Below are 14,494 nucleotides of genomic sequence, written 5' to 3'. Positions count from 1 at the left end.
ATAAAGATTTTCATTAAAGAGCAGCATCTTAAAAGGTCAACGGCAGTTCAGTATCCAATGACACAGAGGATAATAAACCAAATAAATAAATAGATAGATAGTTACATAAATAAATAAATACACATGAAATAAATAAGAAAATGAAAATAGTGCATAAATAAATACATAAATATTCAACAACAATACTGGAATGGTAGAAATGAGGTTTGTGTGATGGGGCGCTTTGAGAGCATGGACAGAGCAGAGGTTAGAGGTCATACCTGCCTCTGGGTGAGGTAATCAAGGAGCAGGAAGACAAGGGGCGGAGCTCCAGGCATCTGGAGCACATGCAGTCTGTTTTAGTGTGAGGAAGCCCAGCAGAGCGAGCAGAGATCTGCTAAAGATGTTGTTGAAAGTCCCTGTCGTCCGTATTATGAGTGTTTCGAATGTTTGGAGATTATTGAAATGTTTAGTCTTGAGTGCTGTTTCCTCCATATGGTAAACAGAGTGATGGTTGCTCTGCTCATATAGTTACAGGACATGATTGGCACAATAAATAAATAATGGAACCAAGAAACTGCAGGAAACTTTGAATATAAAAATAACAATTATAAATAAAATACCAAAAGTGTAACAAAAGTTTGTACCTTTTCAGAGGTCTACAATCTTTTTGTTTAGTTTTTTTTGCAAATACTGTCATTATTCACATTTTCATAAAAAGTTTGTGTTGGCAGTTGCAAAAGAATTCAAAATAAAAGAGCAGCATAAAAATACAAATTGATTTCATTTCTCAAAAAGCACAAACCTGTTGCTGTCATTTTTTTGTCTTTTTTCACGATTTGCTATAAAACATCAGGAATCTAAATATTATTACTATCGTTATTAATAGTATTATGTTCATAAAAATGTGCATGCCTGGCCTCATAATTAATTGTACTATAATTGTCTATATGAGAGGGTCTTTTTTTACCAAAGAAAAAAATCCAGCATCTATTCATTATTGTCTTCTTATTATTGGGTTGGTTTGGTTTTTTTCTTGGTCAAAATATTGCTTTCTAAAAAAGGGAAAGTGGGGTCTGTGAAGGGAGTCTGTGGGGGGATTTTTGAGAGCGTTAACTCATCTTCATTTCTTCTTTTTGCTAATTCTCGGAGCCAGACTCGTCCTCATCTCCAGAGCCTCTGAAGCAGGCGGACTCGTAGTGCTTGTTCAGGTAGGACTTCAGCGCGAAGGTCTTATTGCAGCGCTTGCAGCTGTAGTGTTTGAAGGCCGAATGTGTCTGCATGTGCGCTCGTAGGTTGGATCGGTCGGCGAAGGCTTTCCCACAGTGGGCGCAGGCGAAGGGTTTTTCTCCCGTATGCGATCGCATGTGCCCCTGAAGCAGCCAGGGCCGACTGAAGGATTTGCTGCACACGTGACATTTGTGCTTGAGGTCGTGAGTGAGAATGTGCATGGCCAGCGCCGGCATGGACACGTAAACCTTGTCGCAGGTGGGACACTTGCGTGCCATCTTGCTGTCAAGGCTGCGGTGGGTCTGCTTGTGTCGGCTCAGGTTGGATGAAGTGGCGTAGGTCTTTCCGCATTCGTTGCAGGTGTGTCGGGGACCTCCGTTGTTCACCGCGGCCACTTCTTTCTCCTCGACAGTGGCGGCTTTCCTTGCTTCCGTGACCTCTCCCTTTCTCCTTGAACGCCCGTCAGATATGAAGAACGCATCCATGGTGTAGCCCTCGCTGAGAGATTCGCTCTCGCTGCTGAAGTATCCGCGAGCCGTGAGGCCGGACTGAGGGCTGTCCGGGTGCTCCAGGTCTGGTTGGCAGTACTCCCCTCCTCCGCTGCTGACTGGGGAGTACAACGGATCCGAGCTCAGCTTCATGTCGGCCTGCTTCTCCTCTGTGCATTCAGAAGAGCTGATGTAATCCTGGATGTAGCCTGCAGCAGGACAGAGGACATGAATAGGTTATTAACTCATTGACCTTTACTTGCACACTGAATTCCAGGTGTAAAGTAATTAAAGATGCAGACAAATTACACTACAGACACAATGACAATATCAGACACAACAAAATAGAAGTAGAAGTGCAATGACAAATACACTCTTGAAAATAAAGGTTATTTATTGGCATCTTTGTTTCCATGAAGAACCTCTAACATCCATGGAACCTTTCCATTCCACAAAAGGTTCTTTATTATTACAAAAGTTTCTTTAGATTATTCAAATGTTCTTCACACATAGGAAAAAATAGTTCTTTTAAGAACCGATCACTGAAAGGTTCTTTCAGGAACCCAAAATGGTGGTTCTATGGCATTCTATGCTGCAAAGGTTCCTCTTTTGGAACCTTTATTTCTAAGAGTGTAAACACCTGTTTTAGTGATAATTTCCTAAAACACCTTGCATTATCTCTTTCCTTTTGCACACCATAACAAATACATTCAAAGTTTTTGTTGTAGGATGGAAATCTTTGTTTTAAATGGTAAAATAATATTGGAAACCAACTATATTTTATGCTATTCCCTATGGAAGTCCATTTCTGCCTGTGATTTATTTAAAATTGCCAATTACCTTTTTACTTGTTTATTTATTAATTAATTTTTACTTAATTTGTGATAATTTGGCTTTTCTCAATTGCGAATTTGTTTTCACAATATGAACTCATAGCTCACATTGGTGACTTTATATCTCAAGTGAGACTTTATATTTCATAGCATGGCTATATATCTCACAATTGTGACATTATTTCTGATTTTAAAGTTCTTTATTTTTAACTATGAGCTGCAAATGGGCTTCCATAGTTCCTGGTGGCTGTTAGAGGACTACTGCATACCTCATTCATTTAAGTGTGTGTGTGTATGTGTGTGAGATTGTGACCCAAAGGGTTTTAACATGGTTAATGGCTAATTAAGCAGGTTGGCTGTGGTGGAGGCATAAGTGTCTCTCTTTCTCTCCTTAAGATTAAGAAGCCACTCAGACTCTCTTTTGCTTTGATAAGATTATCCAAGGGCTTCTATAGAGTTTTGTGTTTATTCGTCCATTATGCACAACATAATCTGTTTAAAGTGGAAGTAAAGAGAGGTTGACATTATGGATGTATTTAAACTGTTTTAAGGAAATCTGGACTTTACAAAACACTTTCACTTCTGTCAGAAGAGAACCAAAGCTCTTTCCCAGATTTCATAACATTGAAATTGTTCCAAACATTGAATTGTATTACAAATGTATTTCTTAATACAGGGCATCTTATTACCATGCTATCTGCTGAAGCATATTAACTCCCTCCTAAATTCTCTAAACTGATTATGGAGCCCTCTGACCATGAAGAGCGAGTCTTAATGCATCGTGAGGAGCTGCTAAAAGGATTTCTGGCAGCCGTAGGGTTCAGACGCGTTTATTGCCATTGGAATTTCACCGACATAATACACCTTCCAAGGTGCCATGTCTTCAACAAAATGTTTATAATTAAATCTGTGTGCTAAAAGGGAAACCCAAACAGCATTTAATGCAGTGCTAGTTATACAGTGAGACTGTAGACAGCAGTGAGCAGTAAGGATACAGCTGGCCAGGAAAAAGATCAACAGGATCAGTAGAGAGACTGAGAGGATGTTATTTGGGATGTATAACTGCATTGTCTACACATTGTCCACGGCTTAGGGGTTTTTCATAATCATATTTTCTGTCAGAACAGCTGACTAGGTATTGTTATGCTACAAAAATAAAACTCTGGTATTAGCCAAGAAAGAATGAAAGGCTTGCACTGTTTGAATAAATAGTGTGAATATGATTATAACCATAATATATGAAAGAATAAAGTTCACTGTGCTCAACTTTAGTCTAGGGTGCGTAGATCAATCAACACATCATATTCTAGTAAGGGAGAAATCTACATCAAAACCATCAACATAAATTAAAGTGGGGAACGAGCCGACGCATCAGGCCACCAGCCGTTCATTAGTCCGTATCGTATCACCCACTGTAGCAAACAATAAAGGGTTAAACAACTTATTAATTCTTAAAGAAACCAAGAAAGATCAAAGTCCTCATTTAAACCCAAGAGAGACAGACCTTTTAGTCGATAATATCAGTATTCAACGTTTTATGTTTAATATATCAAAACATTATTTATGCATTTGTAATTGCAGGTTAAATGCATTCATGTCTTGCATTAAAAAAAATACATGTGTGTAAATATATCTAAATGCCACTTCAGATGCAGCATCTGTTGATTTAATTTGCTTGGTAACAGCCCAAATATCTTATTATTCTAATTCCCTGATTAAATGTAAGAATTTGACTCAAAAGATAATGGACACTTCTAGAAAAAATGAATTTGCTTGGTAACAGCCCAAATGTCTTATTATTCTAATTCCCTGATTAAATGTAAGAATTTGACTCAAAAGTTAATGGACACTTTTAGAAAAAATGGCTTTATAAAGGTAAAACTGCCCATAACATGCAAAAATCAGTTTAAACTTATTGGAAAAGATTAATTTCTATCAGTATGAACTGACCACCACACAGAATATGAAGAATATTAAAAACATTAGGAGTCAGCTGTCTTCGGCAGTCCTTAAGGTACCAGCACAATAACACACTCAGGAAAATATCGTCTAATTATCGTTATCGATAAAATCCCAGAAAATATCGAGATATAATTTTTTGTCAATATCGCACACCCCTAGCTGGAGACTCGTTTTTCTGATGTAAATAAATGGGCATGGACATTTTAACATATAAATCACATTAGATGTAGAGCAGGTAATTAAAGATTTAATGAAAAACATTCTACCAGAATGTACATCGCTAAATTGATTGGTTTTTGTTATCGATGAGCAGGCGGCACAATTCCAACAGGGAAAACAACCTTTTATAAATGTTTTAGTCTTGTCAGTATAAATATCAGATTTTGCCAGTCTATTGGCTATATTATTTGATCTTTTGTAAATAAACAAAGGAGAATTTTTAAAAATATCACCTAAAGAAGGGTCATTGAGATGATTATGTTTGTTTTGACAAAAAATTATTTTATGTTTAATAATGATTTTTATCTACAAACACATGGAACCGCCATGGGTACTCCTTTAGCTCCAAACTATGCAAACTTGTTTATGTGGAAATTTGAGGCAGAATATGTTTATCACAATAATCCTTTTTTGAAATGTGTAAAATTATGGTTATGTTATATTGACGACTGTTTTGTTAACGGAGGAAGAGTTGGTAGAATTCGGTAATTTTTTCAATTCCAGGTTGACATCTATTTCATTTTCGATGGAGCGAGACCAAAACACTATCCATTTTTTGGATGTGTTAATGGTGAAGGACCACAAAAAATTAAGAACCACTGTCTTCCGGAAACCAACAGATAGAAACACAATTCTTGCGGCGGATAGTTTTCACCCTCTCTCATTAAAAAAGGGTTTGCCATTGAGTCAATTTCATCGACTACGTAGAATCTGTGATTCGGAAGAAAGTTTTGAGGAACAATCTCGCATATTGTTTAGTCAATTCGAAGCTCGTGGTTATCCACATGCTTGGCTTCAGTCGGCATATGATAAAGTTAAAGTGTTAAATAGACAACAATTATTACACAAAGCTAATAAAGAAAACAAAGAAATCTTTTTCAGTTAAATGTGTGCTGACTTTTAGCGAACAGTCTTATCAGATCAAGGAAATTATAACAAAATATTGGAATATTCTTTCAACTGACCCTTCTTTAGGTGATATTTTTAAAAATTCTCCTTTGTTTATTTACAAAAGATCAAATAATATAGCCAATAGACTGGCAAAATCTGATATTTATACTGACAAGACTAAAACATTTATAAAAGGTTGTTTTCCCTGTAGGAATTGTGCCGCCTGCTCATCGATAACAAAAACCAATCAATTTAGCGATGTACATTCTGGTAGAATGTTTTTCATTAAATCTTTAATTACCTGCTCTACATCTAATGTGATTTATATGTTAAAATGTCCGTGCCCATTTATTCACATCAGAAAAACGAGTCACCAGCTAAAAATTCGTATTAGTGAACATAAATCTGCTATCAGGAGACGTGATGTGAATTCACCAATAGCAAGACATTTTCATGATTGTAGTCATAACATTAAGGATTTAAGTTGTATAGGTATCAAAAAAGTAACAATTTCCAGAAGAGGTGGTAACATAGAGAAAAAACTTTTACAAAGAGAAGCTTATTGGATGTATCGACTAAAAGGTCTGTCTCTCTTGGGTTTAAATGAGGACTTTGATCTTTCTTGGTTTCTTTAAGAATTAATAAGTTGTTTAACCCTTTATTGTTTGCTACAGTGGGTGATACGATACGGACTAATGAACGGCTGGTGGCCTGATGCGTCGGCTCGTTCCCCACTTTAATTTATGTTGATGGTTTTGATGTAGATTTCTTTTATTTTTTATTTTCATTTTTGATGGATTATTTGTGTTACATGCTTTTCTTTTGTGCCTATATTGGTATGTTATTTTTATGTGTTGAATGTTTTGCAATTATCTTTGGTTGTTTGTCCTGAAATTGCTTGCTTGATTGGTCAATTACGTTCGTGATCAGTAACACCTGTTATGTGACTTTTCACTGGGTGATCTTTGGACTTCATTTCTTTTTTAAGAACTCTTGTAGGGAATGTCACTGTATGATTCACTGAAGAAGGCTTACTGCCGAAATGTTTGATTGATCTCTGCTGCAAATTTAATATAAATTGAAAAGTGATTAAGTGAGTGTGGATCCCTTACTAGAATATAACCATAGTATAACAACACAATCAATAATATAGAATATTAAGTAATTAATATTCCTATTAATATAATACCAGTATCAATGTTTTTTAATGATTATACAGAAGCAAGTGTGAAATAATAGATATGAATAGAATTACTCAGAACAAAATGATATTGTGAATATAATTATAATGCAAATAATAATATAAATAAAAAATATATAAATAATTATTATATAGTAATATTAATTCATATTATGATTTTAAAGAATCAACAACAGTTGTAACAATGACATTTTGATGTGAAATATTTTAGGGTTACATTATTGGCTGACAGGAAGGATGGAGTTGTTTGTCCTTTGTTTAAGGAGTTCAGATTCTTGACCTTCAAGATGCAGCAAAAGTGTCTTCTATTTAATATATAATTATAGTAACTGTATGCAAATTATCATACAGAACCATCGAAGGAGAATGATTAATATGTGTAAAATAAAGAATGAATGTGTGTTTGTTATTGCATATGAAAATACAATCCAATACAATTTAATAACAGCATAAATGTCATTTTGAAAGGAGCAGCACAGCTTAAAAGTGAATGTAATCATTCAATGACCCAAAAACAGATAAACAGTCTGTTGTGTTTTTTTTGTAACAGGTTGGAAAATATCCTTCATGTCTTATCTCGCTTATCTGTGAAAAACACTATAGCAGGGCAGAGAAAGCCACACATCTGCTGCCGAAATCTGTCTGTGAGGACACAGAGCTCTCTGGACTCCCTTTAGTCTTTCTAGAATAGCTCAGTTTAGCTCAGCCTGTCCCATCATGTCCGCTCAGGGATGCTGGGCTTTACTCTGTGTGCGTGATGCTATTTGCCCTATTGTGCGTGTATGTGCTGCTGCATCACGTGACAAAAGTCAGCACTGCCTCAAGCTTCTTTTTCTTTTCATCTCCCTCATTCTCCTTCGAGCTGTACAGTACAGTACTCGGATGTCTCCAGTGGCGTCAATAATGGTTGAAACCCTACCTCCCCCTCCACCACTTAGATTCATGTACCCGGAAGCAGGAGAGTGAAAAATAGAAATAGTGAGATGAGGCAGAAACGGAGGATGGGGGAGGAGAACGAGAAAGAGAGAGTGCTGTTGGGAGGGGGGAGGGTTTGGAGCGAAACTCAAGGGCAGTATCAGCTAAGGACAAACACATTAGCCCCACAAAGCAGCATGTTAGCGTTAGCATTAGCTGTTACACACAACAAACTGGTATCAAGCTTACTTCATACGGCTTTATTCGCATAAGCTGATCTCACTGCGTGACCTGATTTGTGTCGGCATGAGTCAAAAAAACAAAACAAACAAAGTCTGGGGGGCACAATGGAGGACGGGGCTGGGGGTGAAAGGATGGAGGGTTTTACGGATTAGTTCGGGACAGAACGGGAAGCTTTATGTAACATCTGTTGGACTCTACGGACAATGTCCAAAACGCATTGAACTATGGTTTGCAGATATTTTTTGTAGGATAACCATTTGGGAACATCAAGCACATGAAGTGTTGCTACTGTATCTGTAATTAAAAATATATTTAGGCATCACACTCACCATTTTCGCAACGCCGGCCGCCCAGGCTGGAGCGAGAGCGTGTAAAGGAGTCATCAAGATGATGATGGTGATGATGATTAGACACTGACACGGGAGACGAGGAGAAATCATCCAATTTGATTTTCTTCACCAGAAATGAGCGAGGCATGGTTCACACAGTCGCACGCGCACAGACGCACCAGAAATCCTTCACATCGGCCGCAGACGGACACACATGCACACACACAAAAACCCTGGTGAAAATCGTCCCGAATGAAATCCGTTGTATAATAAAAAAGATCCACGTCCCAGAAATAAAAAAATAAAAACAATGTCTAGATAAAGGAAAAATGTAGAGCACGCAGGAGGAGAGAGAGATGTCTGGTGGTACAATAATGTGTGTGTGTGTGTGTGTGTGTGTGTGTGTGCCTGCTACTGTACACACACACACCCGCTTACGCTGCTGAAAAAAAGAAAAAATTCACTTGTTCAGCACTGGATAGCTCCTGGCCTGCAGCGGAGGCGGCTGAGAGGAGGAAGAGATAGAGAAGAGAGAAAGAGAGAAAGACAGACAGAGAGAGGAGAGACTGAGAGACTAGCTGAGATCAGCAGTCAGGCAGGTTTTATAGAGGCAGACGGTGGGAGTGAGATCAGGTGGTACATCGCAGTGGAGCTGCTCAGCATTAATCCATCAAACATCCCTCGGGACACACATCACATTACTACTGAACCGTCTGTGCCTTCACACACGCAGACAGACAGACCCCCCTCTGATACGCTCCCTCCCTTTCCCGAACACCCCCATTCTGTGAGAGAGAGAAAGAGAAAAAGAGAAGGAAAGGCCTGAAATGTCACACAATCTTAAAATGAGTTGATACAACAAGCGTACATTCTGTTCAGTTCCGTTATGCGTCTTCTATCCCATCTGTTTCACTGACAATCACATCAAATGCTGGCAAGCTGTACTCACTTCGTTTTCCTATGTAAATCTGCAGTGTCAACTAGAATTCGTACTCTTCCTGTGTGTTTACGTTTATATGCATTTGACAGAAAGCATCATTCGGTGCATTTGTGTGCATTGTACCTTGCCGTTCCGAGCACCATTGTTATACATTTAACTCGATGCTAGCTTTTATTTTTGTATTTCTTGTCACTTTTAGTAGGTTTATTTTTTTGTATCTATATAGCTTTAATTTTTATTTCAGTTTTAGTTTTAATAATTTAAATTTGACTTCAGCATAAACTATTTCAGATAGTTGCCAAAGCAACATTTCTAATTTTCATTTAAGTTTTCTAAGTTTATGTTTTATGTATGTTATTTTATTTAAGCTTCATTTCAATTACTGAGAACATTTTTTTTTTAAGTTTTAGTTAATAATAACAGTGTTTTAACTGTGTGCAAATTCTTGAACAGTAATAAACGATAACTGTTACATGGAGAAACGTTAGACTTTATGAATCAATGCAATTTTGAAGCAAATCTCCAGTACAGTTTGTCGTACACACACACACATTCTCAGTGTGCACAATGATGATAAGTGCAGGCCACAGTTACTATGAATGGAGCTTCATAGGACAGGATGATGTCGGCATCTGCCTGCACGCTGCACTCTTTATGTTCTTTGTCTTTGTGCTCACATGTAAAGCAAGTGGGTGTTTCTCAAACCGGCCACCCATTCACTAAATAAAGTGTCTGAATACACCACACGCCACTCTCGCTCTCCCTTTCTCTCCCTCTGAGCAGTTGTCTAAAATAATTATTATACACACACGTTCAATATATTTAGAGTAATATTTATAGTTTTTTGGATATTGTTTCAGATTGTCAGAATATTATTTATAATATTTATTTATAATATTTTGTATATGCATATGCATTCATATATTAATATTATATAATATAAGTTTTAAAAATTATTTAAACTATTTTAAAATAAAAACAGTTTTTTAGTGATGATCTGTATATACTTTATATATTTACATTTATTGCAGCTGTTCATTACAAATACATTTTAATAAATCGTATTTATTTTTCATATTTATTTACATTTATCTGTATATACTTATATATATATATATGTTTACATTTTTATAATGATCCATTTGTTGTAATAATCTTAATAATCTGGCAAAGTCACTGAAATTATCAACAAGTGAAATGTTACAGGTTGTGTGTGTGACCCCAAACCTCATTCACACAAAGAGAAAAAAATCCCAATCTTTCGTTTGAGCATCTGGTCAGTGCCCCAGGACAGACAGTTCCCTCCACACCCCCACCTCAGCACCCGCGGGCCAGAGGGCCAGATCAGGTCTGCCTGCTGCGTGCTATGAAAGGCTTTGGGTTTCATCCAGTGATTATTGTTTGGGGGGATTTACTCACTATCTCCATCTATTTCATCCTCAGATGTGGCTACTTTTTCTCTCTCTTGCTCCATCACACTCTTTATCTCACTCTATCCCTGTTTCTTCCTCCATCACTCTTTCTGGAATGCTTCCTGTTTCTCTGATCGCAGGTGTCTGATTCTCCTTGCCTCCGTTGTGGTTTCATTTATCCGGAAGGTTCTTCTTGCCTTGCTCAAAGGAGAAACCCAAAACCCACAGTGGGAGATGCTCTCCTCCTCTTTCCTCCTTCTCTTTCCTTCTCCTCGTTACTGTCTCTCTCCCTCTCATGTTCATTCTTTATATCCTGCATTCTCTCATTGTTTTGTGACTTTGTAATTCATAAAACAGCAAGGTTCCTCTGAATTTTTCACAATGATAAACTGGATTAGGTTTTTTTTTTGTTTGTTTGTTTGTTTTTTTCTGTCCATAATTGCAACATTTTTTCCTGTTTAGCAATAAGAGGTCGGGACTTTCTGAAAGCTCTTTCTTTGGTCTTTCATCATCTTGAGCATAAAAAGTGCAGGCTAAAATGTAGACGCAAAACTACTGCCGCTGTTTTTGCTTCTCCTGCTTTCTCTGCGTCTTAACCATGATCCAAATTGAAATCCAAACTTTTCGATCTTTAGCATCTCGTTATTGACCAAATAGAGACAGTTCACGTTTTACTTAATCAGGTTAGACGTCATATTTAATTTGACATGAATTAAAATAAGGCTGTGAGGGAGGATATACAATATCCAAGTGTCAATCATTCAGCCTGCAAACACTGATAATGTCTTTAAAAAATTAAAAAGTGAAAGTGACTGCAAAGATATAACACAACCCACTGAACCTCATATTTTTATTTGTGCCAACTGAAAACAGTATGCAGTATGCTTGCTGTTACAAATATGAACATTAAACTCAAATATTCTGAAATACAGAATGCAAAAGTGTTGGAGGAGTGTGAATAGTTATAATTGAATGGGATGACAGAAATAATTTATCTTTGTGTGGAGGAGAGGTCACTGTTGAAGGAGAATTGACACCTGTGGAAGCACGTTCCCTCTAATCACATCACATCCTCTCTGTTTCACTCAGTCGTGGTGGATAGTAGAGCCTCTCTGGGGCTGAGAGATACGAGCACAGGGGTTTAAAGATAAAGAGAGAGAGTATATAAATCCAGGACTCAGTGAGGATATTAGAGAAAGAAAGCGTCCCTCAATCCCTCAGTCTCTAAAACAGGCTCCAGAGATGCCATTTTGGGCCAGATGACAAATGGCTCCTGTCTGCATTGCTGAGGGAGAGAAGCATGCTGGGAGACTGCTCATTTCCACATAATTACCCTCCTTCTTTCTCTCTCAAGATTCAAGTTCCCTCTTTCTACCTCTGTTGCTCTTTTTTTCTCTACCTTGTCCTCCATCTATCCTTCTTTATTCTCTGTCAGACTCAGTACTAACACAGTTTAGTTTCTGCTCTTAGGCTGCATCTGGTCAACAAAATCATGTAATATTGATTTTCATTTTTCTCATTTGTAGAGCACTTTAACTCAAAGTTCTTTGACAGCATCATGTCCATCATTTAACTGGTTGAAACTGAAAAACTCTTGGGTTTCAGTGCAAAGCTACAGGTTGTGGAGGAATTAAAGTATTTCTGATATTGATTGATTGATTGATTGGTTTGTTGATTGATTGGTTGGTTGGGATCATTTTGGTCTATTTAGACTTTTTTTAAACAACATAAGTGTAGGGAATTTTTTAAAAGGTCATTTTTAAGATAAACTCATCAAAAATTGTCAAAATAATCTCTGAAGTACAATTGAGGACTTTCAACAGCTGGACTAAAATAACTGAATAAAAAATGATATTCCCTGCATTACAAGAGCCAAATATGTAAGTTTATGCTTGTAGCTGTAATAGTAAAATACTATGTAAACTATATAAATATATACTATAGAAATATTTTTTTTAAATGAAAGAATAATTGCTTGCAAATTCTTAGCTATTATTTCTTTTGACATTAGTGAATTTAATAATGGAAATAAAATGTCATTCACAAAGTAAGCTAACAACTACTGTTCAAATTTTCCGACATCCTGGTAAACAACAAAAATGCAGCTGATTCGGCTCTTTTTCGTGTTTTTTCTGAGATGTCGAATAAGTGCATACATAATTGATGGCGTTAGTTCCTTCTCAAAACGTCTTCAGAGAATGAAGGACCCTTCAGCAATGCCTGCACTCAGCCAAATTACACTTAAGTACCTGCTCATTATTTTAAAAGGACTCTGGAGTCGGGTGGGAGGGAGTTAAATGATGGGGTGTTGGACGCAGGTGCCTTTATGTATTACAGAAGCACCAGGAAGAAGCTCTTGATGGCACATCTAATGGGCCTCTTAGTTAAATACGATCTATTCAAATCCCAAACCCTGAATAACCCGTTTAGACAACACTCTAGCACTTCCCACACACTAGACGCTCCATTTCATCACATTTCCTTCCGCTTTCATAGCTGTACACTTACACAATATTTAGTTTTTCGGTGTTACCCATCATGTCAACTTTTGCACCTAAAGGACCTTATTTTTAAAAAGTAGTGCAGAATTTTGTTAACAAACTTCTTTCACGTAACTTTGAACAGTCAGAAGCACTAGGTTAAGTGTCTGAGTTCTCCAAAATAAACTGGAGCCTGTCAGCGGCGGGTCTGGAGATTCCTCTCCGCTCATCCAGCCAGCAAAGAGACCATCTGTCCATGATTACAGACCCACTCTCCCCATTCTAGAACTCCCTCGGGGTCTGGAATTGAATTTTTTGTGTTAAAACATCTTTTTTGTAACACCTTATAAATTAAAAATATCAATGCACCTCAGCTCATAAAAGCCAAATTAACTTGAACCCGCATGATCGGTTCAGATTGACTTTCAGATTTGTATGTTTGAGGTCACTAATTTTCACATGAACCTCGTGTTTTTCTGTGAAATTGTACTCATGTAAAATCCATATACACTATCATTTTAAAAGAAATTAATACTTTTATTCAGCATTAAGTAACAGCAAAAGTAACAGTAGTGACAATTTAAATTAATTGCCTTTAATTCCGTTTTATATCATGGTTTGAGACTGTACAGTGTCAACTAATAATTACTAATATAAATAAATACACAAGTAGTGCAATGTGGAGTATTATTCTGTGCCCAAAATAATAATCAAAAATTATGTAATCAATCACAGAAAATAAGAAACAACAGTATGTTCTGATTTCTGCATTGAGTTCCAGATAAGATGACAAACACTGAGATCAGACTAGAGACCCGGTGGGCTGGTTCCAATCCTCTCACTTTGTTCTGGTGTTGATTTGCAGCTTGTCAATAAGCAAATTGACTTCAATCTTCTTGATTTTATTGGAAACTGACCCACTGAACCTAGAGATCTATACACCTGCTACCCAAAGCACACACACACACACACACACATACACTTAAAGAGCTAAATAGAGGGAAGACAGGGAGTGAAAGATCGTATAAGTTAGGGCTGCACGATTATGACAAAAATCATAATTGTCGATTATTCCCTTGAAATTGTAATTGCGATTATTAATTACAATTATCACAATTTACATTGAATGATGTTTATGCCATTGTTTTATGCAACTGCATGCCGTATTTTTATATGAAAATAAACAAGCTGAAAACACTCTAACTGAAAAACTTTTAGTGCTTTTCTATAGAATTAAGCCTCAAATGTCAGCTATACATCGGATTGGTTTCTTCTTTAAATGATAAAAAAGTACAAATATGAATGGTATTATAATGTTATACTTAAACTAAAATTAAAATAATGGGAAAAACCCTTAAGATAACATGTAGAA

The 14,494-nt window shown here is 36.8% G+C and overlaps 1 protein-coding gene across 1 annotated transcript; it reads right to left on the bottom strand.

Annotated features, from left to right (window-relative positions):
- Positions 1-43: 43 nt before the first annotated feature.
- Positions 44-8,627, bottom strand: LOC107679867 (transcriptional repressor scratch 1-like). The gene is made up of 2 exons (XM_016475577.1): positions 8,291-8,627; positions 44-1,906 (listed from the first exon to the last, which is right to left on the bottom strand). Exons 1-2 carry the CDS (start codon positions 8,436-8,438, stop codon positions 1,119-1,121), a joined length of 936 nt encoding a protein of 311 aa, XP_016331063.1. The 5' UTR covers positions 8,439-8,627; the 3' UTR covers positions 44-1,118.
- Positions 8,628-14,494: the final 5,867 nt, after the last annotated feature.

Source organism: Sinocyclocheilus anshuiensis, unplaced genomic scaffold, assembly GCF_001515605.1.
Source record: "Sinocyclocheilus anshuiensis isolate Anshui unplaced genomic scaffold, SAMN03320099.WGS_v1.1 scaffold13, whole genome shotgun sequence".
Lineage (NCBI taxonomy): Eukaryota > Metazoa > Chordata > Actinopteri > Cypriniformes > Cyprinidae > Sinocyclocheilus > Sinocyclocheilus anshuiensis.
Note: the sequence above shows the minus strand (reverse complement) of the source record. Positions and strands in the feature narration are given on the sequence as shown.